Source organism: Dermochelys coriacea, chromosome 3 (genome assembly GCF_009764565.3).
Source record: "Dermochelys coriacea isolate rDerCor1 chromosome 3, rDerCor1.pri.v4, whole genome shotgun sequence".
In the NCBI taxonomy this organism is placed as follows: Eukaryota; Metazoa; Chordata; order Testudines; family Dermochelyidae; genus Dermochelys; species Dermochelys coriacea.
In genome coordinates, this window is record NC_050070.1 from 3,047,302 (window position 1) to 3,071,816 (window position 24,515).

At 50.0% G+C, this 24,515-nt stretch overlaps 1 protein-coding gene across 3 annotated transcripts in view; it reads right to left on the reverse strand.

Annotated features, from left to right (window-relative positions):
- Positions 1 to 306: 306 nt before the first annotated feature.
- Positions 307 to 24,515, reverse strand: part of HADHA (hydroxyacyl-CoA dehydrogenase trifunctional multienzyme complex subunit alpha) — a 45,007-nt gene continuing 20,798 nt past the window's right edge. For all 3 annotated transcript variants that reach the window (XM_038393986.2, XM_038393987.2, XM_043510005.1), the window contains 13 exons: positions 23,059 to 23,181; positions 22,132 to 22,250; positions 21,052 to 21,108; positions 17,154 to 17,263; positions 13,814 to 13,948; positions 11,987 to 12,158; positions 11,031 to 11,117; positions 7,665 to 7,805; positions 6,205 to 6,273; positions 4,451 to 4,646; positions 3,354 to 3,468; positions 2,463 to 2,608; positions 307 to 822 (listed from right to left, as the gene is read on the reverse strand). In XM_038393986.2, coding sequence (XP_038249914.1) covers positions 677 to 822; positions 2,463 to 2,608; positions 3,354 to 3,468; positions 4,451 to 4,646; positions 6,205 to 6,273; positions 7,665 to 7,805; positions 11,031 to 11,117; positions 11,987 to 12,158; positions 13,814 to 13,948; positions 17,154 to 17,263; positions 21,052 to 21,108; positions 22,132 to 22,250; positions 23,059 to 23,181 — 1,616 coding nt within the window. In that variant the 3' untranslated portion in view covers positions 307 to 676. The remainder of the gene's footprint in view (positions 823 to 2,462; positions 2,609 to 3,353; positions 3,469 to 4,450; positions 4,647 to 6,204; positions 6,274 to 7,664; positions 7,806 to 11,030; positions 11,118 to 11,986; positions 12,159 to 13,813; positions 13,949 to 17,153; positions 17,264 to 21,051; positions 21,109 to 22,131; positions 22,251 to 23,058; positions 23,182 to 24,515) is intronic.

The following is a 24,515-nucleotide window of genomic DNA, read 5'->3' on the forward strand; positions in this document are numbered from 1 at the left end:
GCCTTCAGGGGATGGATTTGCAATTACAGGAGGTTCCAGCTGCCACTCTAACCCTAGTGGGTCAGGGCAGCTGGAGGCTCTGAACTATTGACTGACACCCGAGGTGATGGAATAGGCTCCCCCCCCCCCCCAATCTCCATTAACACCAGTTTCACACAGCTCAGCAAGCCGCCGGAGAAAGCAGGTTGCCCCAGACAGGCGGACACGCTGGAGCAGTCACTGAGTGCTTTATTTCCCCCAACCCCGAGAGGCTCCACCCCTCTGCATGTGAGGGCCTGAGACAGGATTAAGCAGGCAGAGGCCAGAAACAAGAGATCGGTGGTTTATTGTTAAACATTTGCCATGAATTGTAGCGGGGAGCAGCTGCCCTAGGCACGGCCATGGGGCTAATGCCTGCTGGACGGAGGCTCTGGAGGGCACGGTGCACTGAGTTGACTGAACACAAAAACTCTTCTTCCATCTTCAAACGGGAGGCGCAACATCCAACCAGCCAGGGATGGGTGAGAGAGCGAGCACCTGAGAAGCTGCTTAGGCACTTAAAGGGCTACAAACCTCCAGAGTTCACTGCCCCCCAGCCCCGGTGCTTAGAGAGGAACGGACAGAATGGAGCTTTGGCTGGAGCAGGCTCTCCCCAGGCTCTAGCTGCGAGTGCATCTATGGAGGCCCGTGGACACGTTCAGTGGTGGAATTTCTTGCTCGGGTCGTTGGCGTGATCCAGAAGCAGCTGGCACGGCGTGAACTGGTTTCCGTAGACGGCCTCGTACTTCCGCAGCTTGTCCACCAGCTGCTTGGCTCCAATCGAGTCTGCGTATCTGAAAGGGCCTGCACAGAACACAGGGCTAAGTCAGCGGGGGAGATTGGGCGAGAGGGCAGCACTTGAGAGCCTGCAGGAGAGCTGTGCCCAACCCGGGAGACGGGCAAACACGCTGGACTCAAGCCTCCCGTCAGTGTGCAGAGGAAACACCCCTGGATTTCAGGCCGAGCTCTGCTGTGTGGGGGGGAGCAGGCTCCCCAGGAACAGGCCAGGAGAGAATTCAGGCCTTGCTCCATGTCTCAGGACAGCAATTCTGCCCACACAGAGCACAGTGAGGTTGGCTGAGCGGCTGGCGAGGGGCCAGGCAGCAGCAGGGGAAGGCAAGCCCCTGCATCCTGCACTGCCTGGCTGACTAGGCAGTTCCAGTGGTGGTGGTGTGGGCGCCTGCTCCCCCCTCAGAGCTGGCAGCCCCCAGGCGGTTGTGTGCAACGGTGCCCGCAGAAATGGATGTAAAAGCTGCTGCCACTGTTACTTTTAGGACAATCCCAGCTGTGCTCAGGGGCCTTTTAATGTTTACAATCAAGGCCAGGGATGCTTTCAAGGAGCAAACTGCTGCACATTGGAGCCAACTGTCCAGCTGTGCTCAGCCGTGACACCCCAGCTGGAAGGGAAGCAAAGACACCTGCTGCCAGCACTTGACCCCATGGACAAGGAGGGTCTTCGCTGTGTGCAGAGCAGACCTGGACCCTCACGCCCAGCTACCTCAGCCACCTCACCGCTGAGCTGCAGGGGCCCCCAAGGCCAGGGGACGTACCCTAGGATTTAAGGGGTGGGGTAGTGTTTGAACTGCATGAGCCAGGGGGAATAGCTAGACTGGGCCAAAGGCTGTGGGCCAACCCCAGCTGTGTCTGGAATTCCATATTAACATCAGCTGCAGGCTCACCCCCAGACATGCCCTGTGTTTGCAGGCGACAGCATGGGACTGCAGAGCTTGGCCCTCGGGGCAGTTTAATCGATATGACCGGGGTCTCCTGTATCTGCAGCTGTGACCCAGAACCTGAGCTCTGGTTTCGGGAGCCCCCTGCCCAGCCCCAGCATGCTTCAGGAGGTGCAGCGTGATGGTATTCTAGCCAACTGCCCCGTGGCGAGCCACGCTGCCCCACGCCCCGCACACGCCGTGTCCAAGACTAGTTCAGTGCTCAAGCGAGGGGCTTGTGAACAACATGCTCCATGTACAGCTTCGCTCTCAAGAGTGCCGGACTCTGCTCACAGACAGGTACCACGTTCAACTCATTTGGGACTCGGGTCCTGGCTACACTCCAGAGTCTTGGCCGGGGTAGCTACGCTGGCAGAGGCCCCTAGTGGAGACAGCGGAGGAGTTCTCTGGCCAGCATAGCTACGCCACCTCCCTGAAGAGCGCTAAGCGGACAAACACATTTCTGTGGGCAGCTGCTTCTAGCCCAAGCGTTCTGCCAGCACAGACCCCCTGGCTAGGGCGTGAGACTAGATGCACTTCTAGTCCTCATAGCTGCGTAGTGCACACTAAGTCTTGGGCCAGGACTCCGCGTACAGCTTTGCTAGTGCAGCAATACCCTCTGCTATACCAAAGTGCTCCTAGTGTGGACCCAGCTTTACTGCCAGTACAGCTTAGTCCCGTTCCCTGCTCAGTCAGGTGGCCTCTTCCGTATGGCCAGGGGAAGCCACTCACCTCCCAGACACGGCGGGAAGCCCAGGCCAAACACGGCTCCTATGTCTCCTTCCACTGGGTTACTCAGGATCCCTTCCTGCAGACACATAGCTGCCTCGTTCACAAACCGCGTCACCAAGCGCAGCTGGATGTCCTCGTCGGAGCAGCTGGAACAGAGCGATGTTACTCAGACCACAGAGCAGCCACTGGGCAAAGCGGGAGGGGCAGCCTGGGGCCCAGGCCTTGAGAAACAGCCAAGAGCACACAGGGGATAGGGACAGGGCCAGAGGAAGCCACAGCTTGTTGAGTGGCATTAGGACCTGCCTTCTGACCGGAGGAGGCAGCAGGACCAGTCTGATACTCAGCCCGGGTCCCCAACGACAAGGCAGCGATCTGTCAGGCCCCACACTGGGGCAGCGAAAGGAGACATGTCAGGCCATACGACAGATCCGATTTCAGAGCGTAGCTGATCCTAGCTGGAGGGCTGGGGACCATACGGATCCCCCCCCTTGACTAGCACCAACAAGCCCTAGGGGGGCTTTCTCCCAAGGTGCAGTACCAGTGTCGATTGTAGTACAACCCCCACACCCCCGAGGCAATTGGCATTCCAAAGGAAGACCCGCAGTGTTCTGTGCTACCAGCAGCCGCCAGTGACCCCCCAGCACCTCAGAAGTGAGGGATGGCCAATTAAACTGGAGATCAGCCAGTCTCAGAGGGATCAGTGCCAGATCCCGGGGCTGCTCTGCTTGGAGGCCCAGCACAGCCCTTCTGACAGTGCCCCCAGAGGGGCTGTCAGCAGCAGATGACAGAAGACTTGCCAGTGCTGGGAGAGGCTGGGGTGCCCAGAGCCACCCCCTGCTGCCCTCTCCCCTCCCCACCCAACCCTTTTGGATTCAGACACCATCTACTTACACCTCGGGCCTGGAGGGCACCTTGAACTGCGCCAAGATCTCATCCATGCCAGAGTTCACGCTCCTGTTCTTCACACCTTGCTGGTACACGTAGAAACCCTTTCCTGCCTTGCGGCCTGCCGGGGAGGGGTAATATCAGTCACTGGCTGAGTTGCCCCCCAACTGCCACTGATCCCCTGGGCCATACAGACTGCTAACCTGGTACGTGCTTCTCTGCCGGCACAAGCAGCAGGTACCTGTGGGACGAGAGGCTACCCCCAAGCTCAAATGGCACCTGGGAACAGCTTCCCGGTCCTGCAGAGAAGGGAGGAGGCTGTCTGGCTCTCAGCCCCCTGGAGACAGGGGAACAGTTCATGTACATAGGGAAGGGGAAGGCGATCAGAGGAGGGGTGGTCAGACAGATTTGCTGGGCTTTGCCAAGAAGTAGCCAGGGCTGCCAGTCTCCACTGGTCTGAGTCTTGGAGATACTTTGGAGCAGAGGAGAGGCGGGGCGACTGGCTTCTACGGCTCTCCCAACAGCAGATCCTGCCCAGAGTTTGCGTCTCATCAATGCTTAAGAGCAGGGGCCTGCAAGGGTCAGGAGACGTCCCAAAATTAAGACCAGAGTGACCCAATCGCAGCCCATATCTACAATGCAGCTGTCTTCATCCTTAATACAAAGATGTAGTCCACACAGACTACAGGTCCCAGCATGCAACACTCCTTCATGGGCTGGCCCAGCCCCATGTGTGAGCAGCCTGCAGGGAACAGGCATCCCTGGGGCACATCTCTGAGGAACAGTGGCCTCTAGTGGCCAGCAATGGCTTTGTCACAGTTGCATCTCCTGTGGCTCTAGGTCGCTCTACCATGTCAGTGGGGTGGCCAGAGCTGCAGCCCCTCCTGCCTCTGCCCAGGAGCTGGTGATCAATAACTGGTCTCATCAGGCCAGGACTTGGAAGGGCTCAAGCGCCATTCAGCAGGGAATGCTGCATCCCAGGGAACAGCTTCTGTGGGCTCGAGCACAAGCGTGAGGCGGTTGCCGGGAGCCCAGCCCAGGGACCAAGAGGGAGGAGGGGCTGGCACTAGACAGCCCAGCTCAAGCGTTCTGGGGCCACTCACCTAAGAAGCCTTTCTCTAGCATGCGCTTGAACAGCTCGACGTTCCCGCCCCCAAAGCGCTGGCCAAAGGCCTTGCCGAGATCCTCTGCCACATGTGCAGCCACGTCCACGCCCACTTCGTCGATCAGGGTGGCGGCACCCACGGGAAAGCCAAACCCTGTAGAAAGGGCATCCACTTTCTTGGGGTCAGTGCCTTCCTGCAGGGGCAGAAAGGGGGAAGCCCTATGAGCACTCCGGCCTGTGGATATGCAGAGCCCTGCCACACACAGGCCCCAGTGACCGTGCAGGCCTAGTCCCTGCTGGCCCATCACAGCTGCTGGCCATTGGCTTAAATACCCTGCGAGGGAGCTGGGCAAATGGTGTAAGGAACCAGGAACAGCACAAGCCAAGGAGGTTTGTCAATAGCTGGGGACGACCAGGCGCAAGGCTGCTCCCAATGGCAGCCAGGCAGAAGATTCCTTTGGGGGCGGGGGGGGCCCTTCAGGTGTCACCCAAAAGCCCGGGTGGCACAGCACTGTACTTTCCTGGAACAATGGAGCACCAAGGAGCCCGTGTCCTGAACTCTGCCCCCATTGTGCTAAGAGGCCTGTCCCAGCCCCAAAGAACTTACAGCCCAAGTGTAGGCTCCTAAACCTTCATAAAGACCTTTGCACTTTTGTTCCATCCAGTGATCTCCAGGCTTCACACAGATCGGCAAGCATCTCCCTATTACACCAATGGGGAAACTGAGGCAAAAGACAAACAGCTTGCCAAGGCCGTCTATCGAGGCAGTGATAGAGATGAGATTAGAACCTGCTATTCTCCCAACTCAAACCCTTGCTCCATTCAGGAGCCATTTCTGCCACTCCATTCCTCCTGCCTGGGCTAAGGACAATTCTGCCCCTTTGCTGTATAACACTCTGTCCTTCACTAAGCTCTTCCAGCCAATGAGTTCAAAGTGCTTTGCGAAGTCTGCATTGACTCTCAACCCCCCCCCGCCGCTCCCCGAGCGGCAGCTGTCCATCTGATAGGTGGGAAAGCGGCTAAGTGACTTGCTCTTTCACGTGTGAAGTTTAACAGCCGACGACACCACCAGGTCAGGGCTCAGAGGGGCTGCGGGTGGGGAAGTTCCACCACTTCTTTTCCAGGCAAATCCCTGGTTAATGTACTGGGGGGACAGCAGCTTGGAAGTTACCAAAACATTCTACACAAGTTCAACTACAACGTGGCACTAACTGAGCTGCCTGTGGGTTCTTGGGTAGGAGACCCCTGCGGCTGGACTCACGTTCAGGCAATAACCCAGCTCACCGGCCAGGCACGGGGTCATGGAAATGAAGCTCACTCAGATGATCAAAGGTCAAGCTTTGGGTCTGAACTCGAGACCCGAGGACAAGATCGCAAGACAGCAATAACGTACCTCTTTCCATCCTTCCCCACTTCCTCTTTATAACAATCCCACAAGCCGCTCGGCTGGCTGGGATCTGTGGTTCGGTGGGCACAGTCTCATCCTCCCAAACCTCATCCATCCGGGGGGCGAGGAGGCATCCATGGAGTCCTATCTTCTAGCAGCACTGGGGCTGTAGTGGTCTGCCCAGTCCAAGAGACGGGAGACCCGGTGAGGACAGTTTCTCTACATACACCCTTCTAGGACATGGCTGGGCTCTGGGCCAGCCTGACTTTGTAGGGAGAAGAAGGAGAATCTCATCTACTTTAACATTTGGCAGCTTCTCTGCACCCCTGGTGCTTTCCGGCAGCACACTCGATTCCAATACACACCTGGAGAACTCTGACCACTTCAGCCAGCATTGGCCCCAGACATCTGGTGGTGTAGAAACCTGGTCCATCCTGGGAGAGGCAAACGGGACAGCAAAGCAGGTTAGCGTCAGAAGCCCTGCAAGACCAAGGACTCCCTGCCTACTTGAACTGCTTCCTGAGCTAGATTTCAGAGCCCTAGAATGCAGACACTGCATTGTCCAGGATTTTCAGTGCTCTATAATCAACTCCTAGAATGGTTTGTTTTGGCCTGAGTGGAAGCTCCAGGAATGTGGGAAGCTCCTCACACATCTGCTTCCTGCTAAGTTCCAGAGACCCCCTGGACCTGGCTGAGTCACGGCCCCAGCTCTGCAGCACTCAGCAGGGGTGGGACCTAGCACATTATCTGCCCCAGTGGCAGCAGGCAGGGGAAGAAGATTAACACTCACTCAGCGAAAAGGTGGCGTATTCTGCAGAGACTAATGGTCAAGGCAGAGCATTACCACCAAATGCAGACAAGTCCCAGCACTGCAGGGAGTCTGGCTCAGAGTCCCAGCCGCCTACTCAAATGGAAGCAGGAGTGACAAGGCCCAGGGTTTGACAAATGTATCCAACTCTTGCTAGTCCCAGACTAAGCCTACTACCAGGACACACCCTAGGAAAGCCACCTCCCTGCAAGCCACCCCTGTAATTCAAAGGAACAACAGCGGTGTTCAGATTCGAGGGCATGGTCAGTCATTTAGGAATCCCTTAACCAGATTGTCCAGGTTGGTGCCGGCACACTCAGTCTCTGGCTTCACTGCCCTCTCCCCACAGGTCATGGCACGGTTTCCTCTTCTGCGCGACTCTTCCCCATCTCTCTGCCACTGCGCCGGCTCTACCTCATCCCCTTTAGTCCAGATCTACTCCCACTTCCCTCAGTTTTACAGCCAGGGACGTTTTTGTCCTAAGAAGCTAGAGCAGGGCCTTGCTGCCCAGGGTAACCTCCTGAAGAGAGCCCATCCTGCCTGCAGCTCTTGGGGCGAGGAGCAGCAGCAAGATTTTGACCCAGGCACCGGTCCCTGCTCAGGGTCCCACTTTTGGTAGCAGCCTCCAGCGAGGCGTTTGATACATTTGAAGCCCTCCAAGAGCAGGAAAAATGGAGCCCTCTTCCCCAACCTACCCAGACAGTCATGGCTGCCGCAAAGGGGGTGGCTGGGAGGGTGTGCGCCCCTCCTGTACTCTAGTTCACCTCAACCTCCACATTTGGGTTCTCCACACTAGTGAACAGCTCCGGTGCATCTCAGACCTGCTGCTTTAATACCAGCCTAGTCCAGTTCCTGAGAGCTTGACCTTTAGAAGTGAAGAAACTCAAACCTCTCCCGCACCTAGAAGCCCAAAAGACTTTCAACGCTCCTGTTTAATCTCTTGGTTCATCCACCTGCCATCTCGGGCATGGTCAGTGGTTTCAGGACCTGCCAGGATCTCGAGCAAGAATACTTTACCTTGACTACAATGATGATCTTCCCTTGCTTGAGGCCGACAGCTACAGCAGAGGCAGCTGTGTCCTGGGAGGTCTTGTCCGTGGTGATAATTTCTAGCAGCTGCATCTTGTCCACTGGGGAGAAGTAGTGCATGCCGATCACCTGCCGGGAAGGGTGTAAGGGCTTAGCATACAGAAAGTAAGGCACAGACTGGGCTTTTCAGCTCTTTGGACACAGCTCGATGGCTGACAGACACTTTTGGTATTAGGCTGACGCTCAGAGGGATCTCCTTCCTGACAGCAAACATGTTAACAGCTTTGAAGGGGTACTCACAAGCAGGTCTGTACTAGGGAACTGAACCAGAAGTCAGGGTGGCAATACCATACCATGCAAACCTTACTTCTGTGCTACTGCTGACGGCGGCTATGCCTTCAGAGCTGGGCTTCCGACTAGCAGCCGCTACTCTCCAGCTCTGAAGGCGGCACCACCGCCAGCAGCCGCGCAGAAGCAAGGGTAGCAGTACCGCAACCCCCCCCTGCACACACACAAACTCCTTTTTGAGTCAGGACCTTACAATTACAACACCTTGAAATTTCAGATTTAAATAGTTGAAATCATGAAATTTTCAATTTTTAAAATCCTATGACTGTGAAATTGACCAAAATGGATGTGAATTTGGTAGGGCCCTACTAATAGCCATTGATGGACCTATCCTCTGTACTCTAATCTCAGCTCAGCCACTGGGCAAGTCACATGACCTCTCTACACCTTCCCCTCTGTAAAGCAAGGCTATGTACATACCTACCATCTCACTGGGGGAGACAGGTGAGAGGACTAATGTCGTGCTTTTTCCGAAGCACTGAACAGACAGCAGTGGTTATAAAGAACCACCAGATGTTGAGTGAATTCCCTGTGCTATAGACTGTTTTCTGTAGTTGCTACAGTGATGATCTGAATTTAAATACAAATCGGTTCCTTTCCAGACACTAATTAGAGGTAAGTGCAACCCTCCCACGGGAACATCATTTAAGTTTAGATAATTCAGTTGTGGCCTATTTGACTAATGCAGTCATGTAATCAAGATGTCACCTTCATGCCCACTGGAAGCTACACTTAGCAACAACATCTGCCAAAGATAGAGGCACCTTATATGAGAGCTGCAGACTGCAGCACTAATTACAGTGAGTTAATTAGTGAACTGATTTCCTATTGGTTTTCCATAAAGCATCATTACACAGACAATTTATCCAGCAAGAGGAAGGGGTCGGAAGCTCATTTGCAAGTTTGAAGGAACAATCTGCATTTCAGATGAGCTGTTACTGTGGTAAGTATAGCTGAGACTCCAGGAGAGGAATTACTCTTCGTACTGGAGGGGAACTCCCCTCACCATGTCCCCAGATCGGCAACAGGCTGAGCTGGTGAGCCCGCTACCACTGACTGAGTAACATCCTTGTAACCTGCCCCAATGTAATGGGAACCTCCTCCTTGCTTGGACAGGACCGTGAGCCCCACAGGAGGCAAGGGAACCAGCTGAAACCATTTGAGCCAGTTAGATTTAAACAGCTCATCACTTTAGTCCTTGGACCACAGTCAATACATGCTGTCAGAGCGTGCTCTTGCCTCCAATCCAGCAATGGCTCCTTTCTCCCACCATCCCTATTGCCCCTCCCTGCACCCGCCCCCCCACCCCAAATAGCACCTGCTCTCATCATGGAAACCCCTGCTAACACTATGCGACCATGTGCTCTGCACCTCCTCCATCCTGCTGCTCCTGGGGTCCCCAGGCAGGTTCCCCAACTCACTACTAGGGGAAGGAGAGTCCTTGCCATTAGCAACCCAGGCTCATGTTAAAGCGAGCTTAGCTGGTGAGAACCGCTTCCCGTGAAGGAGAGCCTGCTGGTTAACTCCTCCTGCCCCGAAGGAGCAGGCAGTAATGGACACTAGGGCGCCACGCAGACAACACCTTAATGCAGCAGAACACACCTAGTTCTACTGGAGCGAAGACTGTTGGAGAGAGAATCCTGTGTATCGAACGTTAGCTCAACCCTGATGGCCAGACTCCGAGCTTCTGGCCAAAAGGAACCATTGTGATCATCTGGTCTGACCTCCTGAATTTTGCAGGCCACAGAACCTTATCCAGCCACTCCTGTAATAGGCCCAGTAACTCAGCCAGAGGTTGGAAGCCCTCAAAGTTTGTTTTAAAGACTTCAAGGAACAGAGAATTCACCATTTACTCTAGTTCAAACCAGCAAGTGATCCATGCCCCACGCTGCAGAGGAAGGTGAAAATCCCCACAGGGTCTCTGCCAATCTGACGTGGGGGAAAATTCCTTCCCAGCCCCAAACGTGGCCATCAGTTAGACTATGAGCACGTGGGAAAGAATTCTGTGGTAACTCCGAGCCCGCCTCATCTAGTGTCCCATCACCAGCCATTGGGAATATTTGCTAATAGGAGTCACAGATGCAAAGTGTTATTTACCCCTTCACATAACACAAGAACCAGGGGCCACCCAATGAAATTAACAGGCAGCAGGTTTCAAACAAGCAAAAGGAAGTGCTTCTTCATGCAACCCACAGTCAACCTGTGGAACTCATTGCCCAGGATGTTGTGAATGTCAAAAGTGTAACTGAGTTCAAAAAAGAACTCAATAAGTTCCTGGGGGATAGGTCCATCAATTAGCCAAGATGGTCAGGGATGCAACCCCATGCTCCAGGTGTCCCTAAGCCTCTGATTGCCAGAAGCTGGGACTGACAACAGGGGATGGATCACTCAGTTGCCCTGTTCTGTTCATTCCCCCTGAAGCACCTGGCATTGATCACTGTCAGAAGACAGGATACTGGGCTAGGTGGACCTTTGGTCTGGCCCAGTGTGACTCTTTTTATATTATGTTCTTAAATGGGCCTTTAGTACCTGGTATTTTCTCCCTGTGAGGGTACTTACACACTAAGCAAGTCACCACAGTCTTTGATAAGCTAAATGGATTGACTCAGTCACATTAAGGCATTTTTCCCCACCCTCAAATCAGTTTTGTGACTCTTTTTAATCCCTCTCTGACTTTCCAACATAGTTTTTCAAGTGTTAACACCAGAACAGGATGCAGCATTCCAGTTCCTGCCTCACCAATGCACAAAAAGTCAACTCCCCACTCCTCCCTCTCCAGTATCCCACAGGTTGGTAAAAAAAAAAAAAAAGGTAACGCAAAGCACTGCCCTTGGGAGCTCACGTTGCGTTGTTCCACGTTCCAAACCTGGAATGCGCAGTCCCACCTGCTCTCCACGACTGCCTGTCTCCAATAGCAAACCCAGACTGGAAGACATGCCCCACTGGCATTCACAGCTCTGTCCCAAGACGCTACATTTGAACTGCAGGAGGGACTCTGGTACTCACCTTTTCCGGCCTTTTGCTAGCAGCAGCAATTTGACTGATTGGGAGAGCAGATGTGTTACTGGCAAAGATACAGTGAGGAGGGACCACCTAGGGAAACCAAGAACAGGCACCATAAACAACGTGTACAAGCATCACAAGCAACACTTAGTGGCAGGTAGTTTGGACTCAAGGCCTCAGCAGTCTTTTCAGGGCTCCTAGTACCACTGTGCATTTCTAGCGCCCTTCCCCAAAGGGTCTGAAAGCTCTTTAAGATGACAGTGAATGGAGCCTCACCGCACCCCAGTCGATAGGACGGTTTTACAGGTATGGAAACTGAAGCCAGAGATGGTCAGCAACTCCAAGTCATTGGCAAAGCCAGATCTCACTTCCAGCCCTGAGCTGGGACTGCCAACACCAGACTTCCTTCTCCAAATGCATCGCGCCTGCAATTCGACGAAACTACGCCAGTGCTGGGCCCGCAGGGCTCTGCCAACACACCCCATCAGGTGATCAGATGCCACTGCAATGGGCACCAGGCAGGAACAGAGACCAGCTCCTTTAGCATAAATAGAGTAATTCGCTGAAGCCCACTAGTCTGGTGGTAATGGACAACAAGCGGGGAAGCAGCAAGTTTGTATGAGGTGGTAAACAAGGGACGAAGGAGCGATGGGGTAGTTGAGATGCCCCATTTGCCGCTTCAAACCCCCAAGAAAGAGTTAAGAGATTTTTCAGCAACTCCCAGAAGGAGGTGGAAAGCCAGACAACAGCAGGCACAATCCTGGTGAGACAGAACAGGTAGACCGTTCCCTGCAGCACTTCCCTGAACGGAGGTTAGATAGTTAAGAGTAACCTCCTCCAGGCAGCATGAATGGCGTCATACAGAGCAGCCTTGGTAGGAATATGAAGAGGGTGGAGCAGGATCTGCCGTACACGTACCACAGGCTGGTTGCAAGCTGTTTGGAGATGGGAAAACTCACCGCTTCCACCTCCTTCAGCACTTTGTGTTTGATGCTGAGGTCCTCAAACACAGCTTCAATCACCATGTCGGCCTTGTTGAAGCCCTTGTAATCCAGCTGCCCCGTCATATTACTGAGAATCATGTCCCTTTCAAAAGAGGTCAGGCTCTTCTTCTTCACTTTGTCATTCAGCCTGGAGGAGGAGGAACTTGGTCAGAGCAGGGCCAGCAGTGTGAGTACGAGCACTAGCAGTGCACAGCATACCCTGGCCGTCAATCCCTCCCTCCCAGCCAGCGGGGGGGGCCCTTTCACTCCTGTATCAAATCCAGCCAAGGATCATTGGCCCATCTATTGGCTGTTGGAGAGATGCTCCTCTGGCAACCTGGAGGGCTGGCAAGTGCTCCTCTGATGCAAACAGCGGTGCTTGGGGGGCAAACCTAATGCTTGGGAGGGTGAGCATCATGTCTGTAGCCTCCAGGGGCACATGGGAAGAGCAGGAGGAACCAGAAACAAGGCTTTACAGCCCCTCACTCCTTAACACGCTGGGCTGGGCAGCCCAGATTTGCTCCAGGGAATAGCTGAGCTCTCCCTAGCTACACAAAGCAAAACCTCCCCTGGCAGCAGTGGGAGGGGGCTTTGGGGACAGTGACTCAGAACAAGTACCTGCTAACTAACTCCCTCCAGAAGGCAACAGGCCTGTGGGTCACAGGGAATGCTGAGGGGGACAAGGGGACTAAAGGGGACAAGCCATACTCCTCCCCTGCCAGTGGAGGCACATGGCGCAGCCCATATTTGGCAAAGTGCCCTTTTGGGGTAGGTCAGCCTCACCAACTGTTCTCACTGCCCCCACCTGAGAAGCCCCACCAGAGTCCTGCTACTGGCCTCTACATAGTTTACATTCAGTGCTACAGCCTAGAGCCCAGGCCAGACACAAGGAACATGTCCGGGGAAGCACGAATGCCAGGGCATGATCAGGGCAGCAGCATGTGTGATGCTCAAGCCAAAGCAGCCTTTTAACTCCTTTGTCCAGTCACACACCCGGAAATAGTAGTGTTCTTGCACCCTGTGGGGTAGTTTACAGAAGCAAACACCCCACTCTGCCACAGCGATGGAAGAGACCCCTTCACACGTGGCAGGCTCCCATGGAGTGGATGTGCCAATCATCCTTACTCAGTCTGCAAAGACTGAAGTACTTGGCACAAAGGACAGGTTTCAGGGTCAGCCGTGTTAGTCTGTATCAGCAAAAACAACGAGGAGTCCTTGTGGCCCCTTAGAGACTAACATTTATTTGGGCACAAGCTTTCGTGGGCTAGAACCCACTTCATCGGATGCATGGAGTAAAAGATACAGGAGCAATTCTTCAACCAAAAAAACTTCAAAACCAGACTCCAACGTGAAGCTGCAGAACTGGAATTAATTTGCAAACTAGATACCATTAGATTAAGCCTGAATAAAGACTGGGAGTGGTTGGGTCATTACAAAACCTAAACTTAATTTCCCCCATACTAATTTACCCCTACTGTTACTCACACCTCTTGTCAACAGTCTGTAATGGGCCACTCTCTTACCACTTCAAAAAAGTTATTTCTCCTCCCTTGGTATCCTACTGCTAATTGATTTATCTCGTTAGACAGACCTAACCCTTGGTAAAGTAACCCACATCCTTTCATGTATTTATACCTGTTCCTGTATCTTTTACCTCATACATCTGATGAAGTAGGTTCTAGCCCATGAAAGCTTATGCCCGAATAAATGTTTAGTCTCTAAGGTACCACAAGGTCTCCTCCGATTTTTTGGCACAAAGGAGGCACCATCCAATCCAGCCCTGCTTCTTTGCAGCTCACGTACCCTTTGAAGACCTGCTGCTGTCCCTTGCCTAGTCCTTGCAGCGTTGTGTCCTTCAGAATGGTCGTCAGCCCCTTATCCACAGACACCTGGGCAATCCCAGCTCCCATCAGCCCTGCTCCCAGCACAGCAAGGTTCCTGCAGCGAAAGGGGAAAACACATTAGCAATTGGTGCTTATTTGTTAGAGGCATGACAAAAAACTAACCCCCAGAGGTAAATCCTATACTTGAGTATTGCCTGACTGGGGAGCATGCATATTGCAAGGATCTGCCTAATGCTGATGGGGTTTCTTGTCAGAAGCCGTCCCAGATGCAGGGAATGAGCACTGCTCTGCTATTCTACACTAGAGATAATTACCTGCAGTCTTGATTCTCTCCCTAAGCAAAGACATCCCCAAAAAACTCCCTGCAGAGTAACAGAAGGAAGCCTTGCAGTGATTGCTCTGAAGACTGCTGTCCATTCAGCATCCTCCTAGTGACTGGAAGGCCCTTTAGCATTCAGATCTCCTAAGCCGTGTATGCCAGACTGTTGCACATTTGTCCCTGCAAATTCTTTAGATGATGCCACAGTCAGTTATATCCTCACTGTAACTACTGCCCGATACATGCCATAAGCTAAAGATACCTAGGAATCCACACAACAATCCAGAATTAGAGAGAGAGAGAGAGAGAGAGAGAGAGAGAGAGGCTCTTAAAAGAGACATGACTCAGGGTTGCAGCTCCTGCAGTTACATTACCAGCTGATTTGAGGGCTGCACAGCAAGAGATCACTCATTCCTCCTACCTGGGCCACGCCTTAGTGTGCAAGAATCAAACTCTTGTTTTTAAGGTCACATGGTGTATTTAACTGGTCCAACCTCCCCAGGCAGCATGTCTATGCAAGATGCAGCCAGCACCCCGGTATATTCATCCTGTGTACGACCCTTGGGGACCACGGTGTCCCATGCTATTACACAATACTCCGTCACGATGCCCAACATGCCTGTGCAAAACAGAGTCATCTCTAGCCACCATTAATGATGGCTTCTTGGAGTAGCAAGTCCTGGAACCCCAAGGGGGAGACAATTCTTGATTTAATTCTAAGTGGAGCACAGGATCTGACCCAAGGGGTGAATATTGCTGGACCACTTGGTAATAGTGACCATAATGTAATTAAATTTAACACCCATGGCGGGGGGTTGGAGAAAAGAAATACCAAAGAAACTCTCCATAATAGCAATTAACTTCAAGCAGGGGAACTATACAAAGATTAGGGTTATTACTTGTTTTGGAAACAAGAAGGAACAGTCACAAGAATGAAATGCCTGCAAGCTGCATGGAAATGACTTAAAAACACCATAACAGGCTCAAACTAAATGTATACCCCAAATTGGAAAAAACCAACACCAGAGGACCAAAAAAAATGCCACCATGGCTAAACAGTTAGAGGCAGTTAGAGGCAAAAAGACTCCCTTTAACAATTGGAAGTCAAATCCTACTGAGGAAAATAAAAGGAAACAAACTCTGGCGAGTCAAGTGGAAAAGTATAATTAGGCAGGCCAAAAAAAACAAAAACAAAAAAAAAACAAAAAAAAAAACGAACCAACCAACAAAAATATTGAAGAACATCAGAAGCAGGAAGCCTGCCAAACATCAATGGGGCCACTGGCTAATGAAAGTGCTAAAAGAGCACTCAAGGAAACAACCTGCAAACTGCAGGAGAGTGTGAGGCTGGCAGCCAAGGTACCAGCTCATGCCAAGGCCCCCAGGCCTCACTGAACACTGACAAGTGAATCGCTGGGAACCAGTTTGGCAGAGTCTGTGCAGGACTTTTAAAATCCTTCTCCCGCTATTATGGCAGCGGGTCCATTGGGATCCCAGTGCTGCTGCAGGACTTTACACTAGTTCCAAGCGGGGCTCTACAGTCTGGCTCACCTGCGCTAGTATTGTTAAAAATAGATATTAGAGTTATAAGAACGTGTTTAGACTTCATGGAATGCTAATACATGCATTGTACCAATCCCATTTCGATCTGTATCCCATGTGATAAAATAATGTTTAAATTTTGCTTTGTACTATAAAAATGGTTGGGGGGAATTGACAGTCCTAACAGGGGAGAAGCATTATCAAGCAGTTTACTACAAGAGGCGTTATCCTCTCCTTCTCCAAAAAAAGGTCTACAGACACTAGACAAGCCATTGTGGACAGAGAACTTTGTTGATTGCTTCTCCCACACTAATGAGGAGGTAACCAGCACAAGCCCACATCCCATCTCGAACACTGGGGGAAGGGAATAAAAATGTCTGTTAAGGAGAAAATTGGTTTCTTTATGCTGTCTGGACTCTGAAGGGCAATGATTCCTAAATATAAGCAAAAGATCCCCAATCCACTTGGCTTGGGTTAGCCCTAAAGGACATAAAAACTTGTGCATTATAGAAGCTTCTTCTACCTTTTGAACTTAAGATTGGACCTCATTCGTGTGTGTGTATGTTTACCTGCTTTAACCTTGTAAATAACTCCTTTCTTTTTCCTAATTAATAAACCTTTAGTTTGTTACAGGACTGGCTGCAAGCGTCGTCTTTGGTTCGAGATCAGAGTACAAGTGACCTGGGGTAAGTGACTGGTCCTTTGGGCCTGGGAGTAACCTGTGAATATTGCTGTGATTTCTGGTGTAATGGACCATCTATCACCAAGTCAAGCTTGCCTGGGTGGCAAGACAGACCAGAATATTCAAGGGGACTGCCTGTGGCTTACTATTAAGGCCGTTCTAATGTCTGAGTTGTTCACACTTGTTACTCAGTTGGTGAAATCTAAGTATACAACACAACCAGTTTGGGGTCCATGCCCTGTTTCTTGAGCCTGCCTTGAGGCTGGCACTCACAATTGTAAGACACTCCAGACAAAGTGATAGACGACATCACCCCAAGGATCCTCCTCAATCCCAGAGTCTAGGGCAGGGGAATCAGCCTAAAGTTGACCCAATAAGCAGCTGGAGGCACAAGAGCAAGTTACAAGAATCTGTGTGCGAATTTTGTTATCTTTGTCAGAGTCAACGCAATTCAAGCAGCAGACAATCCCTGGGAAGACAAAGTTCCTAGTAGGAATGCTGGTTAACCTCAGGGCAGATCACCAGCCTGAACACATTTCTATCCGATAGCAGTAACCCAGCCAAGGCTCACCTAGAAAAATGTATCATCAAGTGGGGAAGACTATGTGCTGGTGAGTAGTCAGACCTTCCAGAGGACACTGGAACTGCTTTTTTGCCACACAGCTGAACAAAACCGGCTTAGATGCCTATGAATAGGTCTAAGATTCTCTTTACTGCTCTGACTACCATCTTTTAACCAGTCTGTTTTTAACTTACTTGACCTCTTGTTTTGGTGTCCCAAACTTATTCTTCTTGCACTGCACCTGCCCATGGTAGAGGCCCGTCAAAGCCTTGGATTCTGCAGTCATTGCAAGTTCACCGAATTTCTGAATGAAGTGGGAAAGGAAGTCAGACATTTTGGCCTCTGGATTTAACCGTTGCAGCATTTTTAGCATGTACAACAGGGCAAAAAAAATATGCTTACATTCCAGAACAGTGCAGACATTCTAGAGCTGTGCAAGCCGGCAGAGTATTGCCACCCACAGTGAGAGTACAGAATAGCCAAACCTCCAGAGGGAGAAAGGAGCAAGGGATTTCTGTGACCTCCTGAGAGCCACAGAACACTAGCACTTTGTGGTGACCCATCAAGTTCCAGTGGCCTCCCCCTACTTGGGGCTACCAAAAGAACAAGCAGAAGACTGCTCTTTCAACGATATGATTTCCTGTAGTTAGCATTATCTATGGCTTCTGAAGAGCACGTCCTCCACCCCTTGGCACAATGTTCAGAGATTATACAGCCAGAAGGAGCCACTGATAGTCTAATCTGGCCTTTTGCAGACCACAGAACTTCTCTCATTCTCATCTTTTGTCTGACAGTGCCTCCTTTGTGATGAATGAGGGTGCCTGCTGGAGACTTGATTTCAGTCTGTTTCCTCTCCTGCTTTATTCCTCCACCCCATGTCTTCAGTTGTTGCTTTCTGCTCACTTTGTAATTCTTCCTCCATTCCCCGCACGCTGCTCACAGAGGGGCATCGGCTTGTGGCTCACATACATTCGGGCTGTGTAGCCGAGTGCCAGGAGAACAGTCCACAGGCTGCTGCCTGAGCTACTCCTGTGGCCAGCTGCATTAGGAGCTGCTCTGCCACTGGCAGATGGTATATGCTCATGGAAAGGCAGACTCCGGATCATACACCTTCCTGCTCCCTGTGGTTCCTGGAATTACTGGAGGATCATCCTGGGAAACACCACAATAAGGATCCTACTCTCAAAGGCTTTATGCACTTGAAGCAACAATTTACATCCCTTTGTAAACCAGTTTCTACTCTTATCTAGCAGCCTGTGTCTGCTCTCAAGTCAGTGGTTTGGAGAAGCTGGTGAGCCAGCTCCCCAGGCTTTGGTCGGAATAACCTCTCAGGCGTTGTTATTTTATGAAACAAGGAAGCAGGAGGACAAGAAATGTCAGTCTGGTTAAACAGCAAAGCTCCTGGTGTTACTCAAGTGGAAATCCAACTCCAGGGAAATCAACACAGTACACACTACAGGAGGCAATGTGTAAAATTTACTGTGAAGGGCAAAAAGCCAGAGACGAAAAATAAATCTTTAAGCATATTAGAAACAGGAAGCCAGTAAGAGAATCTGCAAGTCTACCTATTCCTAGGGGGCAAAGAGGAGTAATCAAATATAAAGCTATTGCTGATAAGCGGAGTGATTTCCTCACACCACTCTTCAGCGGATGTTGGGACAATCTACCCTGGACTGCTCTTTCAGTTAAGGAACTGTCAGATCAAAGCACAAGAAGAGTTTGTTCCAGCACCATCTCACATTTAGGAGGGCTGTGTCACCAGGAACAGACAGGATACACCCAGGAGTCCTGCAGGAACAGAAACCTTCCAAAACAGCTACTGTGTCAGAGGACTGGAGGGTCAAAAAAGGCACAGGGCACCTGGGAGTTAGGATGTGAGCCAAACTTCAGTACCAGGTACCCAGGTTGAAGTGATTACAAAAAACACACCCAGGTAAACAGGATATGGGACTAGCCAGCACCACTTCTACAAAGGAAACCTGGGTCTCACTAATCTATTAGCAAAAAGAACAGGAGTACTTGTGGTACCTTGGAGACTAAAATTTATTTGAGCATAACCTTTCGTGGGCTAAAACCCACTTCATCGGATGCATGCAGTGGATGAAGTGGGTTATATAGCTCACCTTAACTGATCACTCTCGTTATAATGGGTATAGCAACACCCATTTCTTCACGTTCTGTGTGTTGTATATCTATATCTATATCTTCCTACTGTATTTTCCACTGCATGCATCCGACGAAGTGGGTTTTAGCCCACGAAAGCTTATGCTCAAATAAATTTGTTAGTATCCAAGATGCCACAAGTAGGCCTCGTTCTTTTTGCCGATACAGATTAACATGGCTACCACTCTGAAACTAATCTATTAAGATTTGTTGAGCATGTCCACAAAACAGAGAACTGAATAATTTGAATTTTCAAAGAGACTTTGACAGAGCCCCTCTTGAAGCTATTAAGGAAACCAAGTAGCCATGGGAAGGTGCAGGCTAAAGTTTTGACCCAGATCGAAAACTGACTGAGACAAAGAGCAAAAGTGGCCAGTTTTCATTATGGCAAAAGGTTAACAATGGGATACCACAAGGGTCTGTACTAGGGCAGATGTTAAATATTCATGACCTGGAAAATGAGATTAACAGTGAGATGGAAAAACGTGCAGATGACAAATTAAGGATGTATCCAACCTAGGTGAATGGACAATTTGGCAGAGGAAATTCAGCACTGACAAGGGAACGGTTGTTGGAAGGAATAATTTGAATTGCTCATTCATGTTACTGAATTCTAAATTACCTGGAACTATTCATGAAAAAGACCTGGGTATCACTGTGGACAACTCTATAAAAAACACCTGCCCAATGCAAAGCAGCAATCAAAAAAGGCAACAATGTTAGGATGTAGAAGGAACAGAACAGAAAATAACTAAATTATAAAGCCATTATACAAGTGAGTGCTATCCCATTGCCCAGAACACTGTGCCTTGTTCAGGTTAGCCCGTTACAAAACACAGTAACAGAAATAGAGGGATCAGAGACAGGTGGGAAAAGACTTCCACATGAGACTAGGATTCGAATGGTTTAGAAAAGGACCAAGGAGACATGCTAGAGGAATACAAAACAACAAACGGTGCTGAGTAGATACATGCTGTGCTTATTTACAGTTTCTCATACTCCAAGAATTAGGGGACAGTCAGTGAAAGTGACATGACAATGTCAAAAGGTCAAAGAAAATACTTCACATGATACACAACCAACCTGTGGAACCCACTGCCACGTGGCAGAGGCCAAAAGCATCACAATGTACTAAATAGGATTAGACATTTGTATTGGCTAAGACAGCCTAAGGGAGGTAAGCCCTTCTGCCACAAGGCAGGAGCCAACCCCTGACGGGGACTAGGAAGAAGCTTATCAATGGGAAGTTTCAGAGTAGCAGCCGTGTTAGTCTGTATTTGCAAAAAGAAAAGGAGTACTTGTGGCACCTTGGAGACTAACAAATTTATTTGAACATAAGCTTTCGTGAGCTACAGCTCACTTGCATCTGATGAAGTGAGCTGTAGCTCACAAAAGCTTATGCTCAAATAAATTTGTTAGTCTCCAAGGTGCCACAAGTCCTCCTTTTCTGTCTATGGGAAGTTATTCTATAAATGCCCACTAAGGGGTTTCTTGCAATCTCCTTTGAAGCATCTGGTACTGGCCACTGTCAGACAGATACTGGACAAGACAGACCACTGCCCTGACCTGGTATGGCAGTTCCTGTGTTTCATGCCCCCACTTCTCTCTCTGGCTGTGTCTCGTTATGAAGCACTTGCCTATTTTACTAGCAGACCACAGTCTTTATGACCCAGGAATAGGGGACACTTTAGCCAGACTTGTGAATACCTGACTACATTATCTCACTGGTTTAAAATGTGAACATGTGTGTGGAGATGGCAGATACAGACCCAATTCCACAGAACAGCAGCATAGGGCCACAGGATGGGTGCCCAACACTATCCCCTCCTGGGCTGTCCCTTTAAGAGCATTCCCTTGTGCCAGGCTGAAAGCAAGTTTGAGGCAAATATGCAGCTTAAGAATAAAACAAGAGTTCCACAGTATGCTTACCTGGGATTCAGCGAGGTAGCCGGCTTCATTCCCCTGCTCCAGGCCAGTCTTTACAACCTACATGCAGAAGAGACACAGTGAAAATGGGTCATTTCATACATCATGCTCTCTTTTCATTGACAATATATTTAGCATCAGGAAGAGCCCTTCCCAGCCAGTTCCAGTCACGAGATTTGCTTAGAATAATATGGAACAGATGCGCAAGAGTTCAAAACAAGGTCACAGCAACATAGTCATAGAGTAGATATCAATGGTGGGGACACTCAAGTTGCCATCAGTTTAATTCGCGCACTGAGAGCTTAGAATCTGGAATTACTTCAGTAGGGTTGTGCATAACACGGGATAGGCGAACTGGCACTCATGAGCAAACAGGAGCAGCTTAAAGCGGCTCCCCAAAAGAGGTCTCAGCTACAGAAAGTTAAAATAAGAGGACACTGAAGGCAAAGTTTTCAGATGCATCTAAGTGCTTTAGGAGCCTAAATTTAATTGGTTCAGTGGTATTTAGGTGCCTAAATCACTTAGGCACTTGAGGTTTTTTTTTTTTTTTTTTTTACTGTGTGCTTGGTCTTGTGAAAACATACTATCAGTGCTCCAAAGGATTTATAATTAAGTTATCTAGCTAGAGATGGGGCGAGAATGGTGCAAGGGCTGCAGTTGAATGTTTCATGGAGGAAGCGTATTCTCTCTTATCTATTCTTCTCTTTACTGTGGTTCTGGTGTTCCCTCCACCGCAACCAGAATATTGGCACACTTGTATTTGAACAGGGATGCGTTTCCTTTTGGAAACACTTGTGCATCAGATTCAGTGGAATTCACAAGCTCCTCATGCCACTAAATGGACAGACACTTGATAGTCACATGGCCAAACCCTCACAGCGATTTATGGCTTGATTAAGCGCAAGGGGAAGAACAATCTCTGTCTGCGTACGGCAATTATTTGTATTATTCTAGCCCCCAGGGGCACCAGTCATGAACCAGGACCCTGTTGTGCAAGGTGCTGTACAAACAATCCTTGCCCCAGTGAGCTCACTGATCTCACCCAGATGCAACATTCATGTCATGCGACTCGGTGAGGGTTACCTCAATGATTTTCAGGGGAGAAGGGTAGAGTCCTTTTGTCTGCTTCTTCACCCTTTTCTCCACTGTTTTGTAGATCTGCTGCCTCACAAAGGGAACAGAGAGGGCATAGTCTGTCAGTTCTGCAAGAGGACACAAGGCAATACTTTAGTGTCCAAGTAAGGGCTGGACTTGGGCATATGCCAGATCACTGGCTAGTCAGCTACAGTGACCAGTGTGGATGCTGCAGCTCTGACTCGCTAACTTTCTATGGAAGGAGAAGAGAGGTGCTCACCTTAAGCCCTGTTACTAGATATGGCTAGCACAGATCTGATTAGAGGGCAGACCATTTAGACAGCGGAATTTTCTTACCATCCATTCCAGGGTGATAAATTCCACGGAGAGCAGAAGGCTGCTCCTATGGAAATCAATGGCAAGAACTCCAATTGACTTCAGTGGAGCAGGACTTCATAGCGAGATTTAGTGGCTTCCTTGAACTCCATTAAATAAGGATTATAACCATTACCCACTTGTGAAAGTGCTTTTCTAAAGGGGATCAAAGCCGCATTCAGTGTGCAAGTTGGGATGCAAAGCGTGGCACTTACCCCAGTCTAGCCAGTGGACACTGCAAGCAGCTACTGCAGAAGTTCCATCAATGTACCTTGGTCCCAACTCCCCACTTCCTATTACTCCTGTCAGGGGCCCTTCCACACAGCTCTGCCAATGCACCTTCGTTCTGATGTGCAGCCCGCTTTGCTCCAGATCGGTGACCAGCAATCCTGCCAGTTCATGGGGTTGCCACAGTATGGCTACTGCTGTCTAAAACTAGGCCAATTTAATTCATGAGGGATTTCTTGAGGATTCTGAAATCATGCCTCTAGAGGCAGAATTGAATTAACCCACTAAGAAGCCTTTAAATTAAGCTTTGTTGCCTGTATTGCATGCACTTACTCTGGACCAGTCCTTTTTCCCTTTTGGGGGACACTGTCTTATCGGCTAGTCCCCTGGCAAAGCCAATCGCTACCTCCTCCAGGTATTCAATTGTTCGTTCTTCTGGACTTTTGGTGCCTGGTCCTGGGAACACAGAAAGGATGGGTCAGAGAGGGGGAATGCAGCCTGCAGGATTACATGATGGGGAGGTATTTTGTTAGAAATAGCTCTCCCTGTGAAGATCAGACCAAAGTGGACACACCTCTGCTGATCTCTATAGCTCCACCCCAGCCCACAGAACAAGTACCAAAGAGTTGAGCAAACAGTTATTAAGGAAGGCATAAAGCTGTAATTTAGATTCAATATTATGGCACTTTCTGAGTAACGCCAGTGTGGGTGGGCTAACAACCTTACAGGACTAGGCAGTGAGTATATTAGCCATTGCTGGACGCATTGTTGTAGCCGGACTGGTCCCAGGATATTGGAGACCCAAGGTGGGTGAGGTAATATATTTGGTTGGATCTTCAAGCTCCACAGAGCTCTTCTTCAGGTCTGGGAAAGGTAACCAGAGTGTCACAGCTAAATACGAGGTGGAACAGACTGTTTAGCATAAGTAGTTAACACATTGTACTATGGATGTCATCTCCCTAGACACCAACATCCCTCACAGTGACAGCATCATCGCCTGCCTCGAATAGCTACAAGACAATGGACAACACTCAGATCTCCACCCCAAACCTTTTCAACTAATCCATGTCAGCTTCATCTATCATAATTTCACATTCAACAACAAAATACTTTGTCCAAACCCTGGGAACAGCCCTGAGTACCAGGACGGCTTCCCAATATGTACACCTCTGCATAGAATCATAGAATATCAGGGTTTGAAGGGACCTCAGGAGGTCATCTAGTCCAACCCCCAGCATGGGGTGCATGGGTCACCTTGAGGAAGAATTTCTGGAAAAAAAATACATCACAAAACCAATGATGTACCCAAGATACATTGATGATATTTTCATCCTCTGGACAGATTACCTAACCTCCCTCAGATTTCTATCACAACTTCAACAACCACCACCCATCCATCAAATTCTCTGGAACTTCCTAGACACCATGATCAGCTTCAGCAATGGAACCCTACAGACAACTACATTCAAGAAACCCAGGGATTACCAGACTTACCTTTACTGATCCAGTAGCCACCCCGGACACCCCAAAAAATCTCTTATCTACAGCCAGGGACGGAGATACCACAGAATAAGCTCCAAGGAGAAAGTCTGGAATATGCACCTTAACCAGCTCAAAACCACCTTCAAACAAGGACACTCCACCCGAGAGGTAGACTACACGATGTAACAGGCCACCCAGATACCCCAAGAGAACCTGCTTCAATATGGGGGGGGGGGGAATCCTTCTGACCACCTCTCCCCCTCCAATTCTGGAACCCATACGAGGTATCATTAAGTTATTACAACCCA